At 25.3% G+C, this 3,408-nt stretch overlaps 1 protein-coding gene across 1 annotated transcript; it reads right to left on the bottom strand.

Moving 5' to 3' along the window:
- Positions 1 to 512: 512 nt before the first annotated feature.
- Positions 513 to 2,176, bottom strand: LOC103569034 (uncharacterized). The gene is made up of 4 exons (XM_008546111.2): positions 2,027 to 2,176; positions 1,299 to 1,448; positions 808 to 915; positions 513 to 734 (listed from the first exon to the last, which is right to left on the bottom strand). The coding sequence occupies exons 1-4, from the start codon at positions 2,117 to 2,119 to the stop codon at positions 639 to 641; spliced, it is 447 nt and encodes a 148-aa protein (XP_008544333.1). The 5' UTR covers positions 2,120 to 2,176; the 3' UTR covers positions 513 to 638.
- Between the last annotated feature and the right edge of the window lie 1,232 nt (positions 2,177 to 3,408).

Raw genomic sequence — 3,408 nt, 5'->3', positions numbered from 1 at the left:
TGGGCGTAAAATTGTGTAATTTTGAAATAAATTATGTATAATATAAATAATTATTTAAATAAGTACATGGAAAAATTGAAACATCCTCCAGATAATATTAATTACATTTTTAGGGACGGCCCCATTTTGCCCGAAAAACTGCAAATTTTTTTTATTTGCTTTGAATATCATTAAAAAAAACAAAATTTAACGTATTCGGGTCCGCAAAAATTTAGTATTTCCTCAAGTACTTGTTTTGCCCCTCCCTCTCCCCTATATATATATATATATATATATATATATATATATATATATATATATATATATATATATATATATATATATATATATATATATATATATATATATATATATATTCTTATAATAATCTTGAGAATTTTTAATAAGAGCAAATATAATAGCAGCAGGATTTATTTACTAGATTTTATAATGAGAAATTAATAATAAAATAAATTAGAATATTTATCAAGATTATTTATTTTATCCAAAATTCAAAATATAGTTGTTAAGAATACACATGAAGAAATCGTTTTTGACCAAAATACTCATATTATATATAGTAATGCTTTACTATGTTGACCGTACAATTAAGATTAAAGAAATGAATAATTTTTTTATTGAAAAAATTTATTTTTTGTTTAAAATAAATCTTCTTTCTTATTGATGCAATAATGAAGTCGAGTTCCAATTAAATTGTAACATTTGTTGGAACAGCAATCACTGTCTGTTATACACTAAGAATAAAAATGATTGATTTAACTATTTTTAATTATTTAGAAAAATAAAAAATTTTTTTTCAGTACTAACATAATGTCCAGGTTTCATGCACCAATTTGGCTTTACGCAAATTTTACTATTGAAAAATCTGTCGAACGTAATACATTTATTAGAACAGCACTCAACGTCGGAATGACACTGTAGTAAATAAAATAATTATGTAGTCTTATAAATTAATAGTTTATGAAAAAAAAAGACAAGTAGAGCTCTAATTAATGAACTGATTGAAAATGTCAATTATTATTAATATTATTATTATTAAATTTCGGTATTGGAAATAGTAAAAGCCTTTAACTTTTATTCCGCCTCCTGCGCCGAAAAAATTTGTATTATGGCAACTCAAAATGGCCCTTATTCTCTCCGAATTTTAATGAAAAGCAATAAATTCAGAGTAATCAGGACAAAAAAATGAGTTTTTTTTTGCGTATCCCAAAATTTACCTGATCCTCTTCATTATTTGCAGCAATCAGCACTTACCTACTCCATATACAAGAGGGTAATTTTTTTACAAATATACTTACTGTTTCGTCATTTTGAAAGCATTTAATAATTTTTATATTTTCTCTCGTAGTAATAACAGTGGAAGTGATATTTTCCGGCTCACAATAATGATATTTAGTTCCCATTTGACTCAGACATAAGTTAGAACAGCAATCATCATTTTCCGTGCACTGTGAATATAAAAATATATATGTTTATCGTAAAAAGCTTATAAAATAACCATGCATGTTTATGGTGAGATAGTATTTTGTTATTAGTGTATTATTTTTCCTATAAAACAGTTTATGGTTTTACTCCGGTCTCACAATTTATGTATAATTATTCTCTACGGAAACCCGGAGGATTGCTTCAATCGCAAAAATGTCTGCTGTTTTCCGAAAATAGTGATTAATAAATTTAAACGTATGTTTATTTTTGAATTATTTTTAAAATTAAAAAAATTCCCAAGTTTGTCGGGCGGATGAAAATAATTGTCACATTAAGCTTTAATGATATAATTAAAATGAAATTAGAACGTATACCCGGGAGATGACGCCGACACTTTAGTATTTTAATTACACTAACAAATTGATATTTTTCTGTAATTTATAAATTCTTAATCTAATAAATTTATGTTAAACACTGATTAACACCATCACATATTTTATTTTATTACCGATTAAATCATCAAATTTCATTCCCCCTCCCCCGCCTAAGATATTAATTCATAATTAACAATATAAATAAATGAATTATATTTCATACATACTTGATAACCAGGAATGAGACAAATATTTTGTGATACTTGTGCTCGTATTTCGATTATAATTAACAGTTGAACGACAATTATTAATAATAACATGTTTTATAGCTGACAGTATACTTTTTAAACTTTTTTTAGATACTGTCTCTAATGACTCTTGTCGTATTACTGGTGGCGAGTTTATTTTTTTTTACTACGTATAATGCCTCTGATTACTATTTTATACCTATAATTATATTAAAGATTACAAACAAAAATAAAAAATCATCAGCCTTCATTGTGACAGTATTCTATTATATATGACTCTTATAACGCTAAATAAAAACGTAATATGACTATTGAAAAAATTTTTATGAAATTTAATAAAAATTTAAACGGATACGGAGCATAATGGGATGCAAAAAAAATTAATTAATTAAATTTATTTTTGCGATTTTAATTATTGCATTAAAAAAATATGTCATTTTTGTAATCACAATATTTTTATAAGTCGTAAATCGATAAACATTTTTACACTGAAAATTTCATATCTAAGTTAAAAAATGATTTTTTGTAGCAGAAGAAAATTGAAACTTATTTACCCTATTCCAATAAAATAGCAACTTCATGTAAGAACATTATTTTAAATGATATCATGACATTTTTGGGCTAAAAATATATATTAACTTGGAAATTTCCAAAAGCATTATTTTTTATAAGAAAACAAAATATTCCTAATAGTGGTTTTTTCCTTCAGTGTCTATATATATATTTTCATTCAACTTATATTCAAAAAATCTGTAATTGTGATGATTTATTGATATTTCTAATGAAAAAAAAAAGTTAGTTTTCAAAGCAGGTTCTGAATATTTGAAATCAATCGGAATCCTTTGACTCTTTGGTGTTATTAATTTTGAAAACAAAATAATATGATTACTATTTCTATCCCTAGACTTTTCTGTGATGAGTGTTTTTTAGTGAGTATTTATAAAGGAAGTCAAGAGTAGAGATTGTTTCCTCGAGATTACTTCGGTAGTCAAGATCGTGTTCGGATAGTAAACGAAACTCTTAAAAAAATAAAAAAAAACCTTTTTAACCAGACAGCTCCATTACACTATACTAGATATAACACTTAAGACCTTGAGATTCTTTTTTTCTGAGACATCACGCACAAGAGTTTGGGATTCTGTCATGACCAGGATCAGGAATTGGTTTTTACTTTGAAAACGTTTATCGGTTCTTAGGAATTGTCGTCTTTTTTCTACTAATTCTCTAATGTTATTCAAAGTCTGGTGTCTGTGTCTTTGTCTTTGTCTGCTCTATATTTTATTTTTGTTTAGAGTAAATACTGCATTTTATTCAGAAATTAATCGATTAATAATTTATTTAGTACACTTGTACACAGAAAA

The sequence above is a fragment of the Microplitis demolitor genome, chromosome 5 (assembly GCF_026212275.2).
Source record: "Microplitis demolitor isolate Queensland-Clemson2020A chromosome 5, iyMicDemo2.1a, whole genome shotgun sequence".
Lineage (NCBI taxonomy): Eukaryota > Metazoa > Arthropoda > Insecta > Hymenoptera > Braconidae > Microplitis > Microplitis demolitor.
This window is presented reverse-complemented; position numbering and strand designations above follow the sequence as displayed.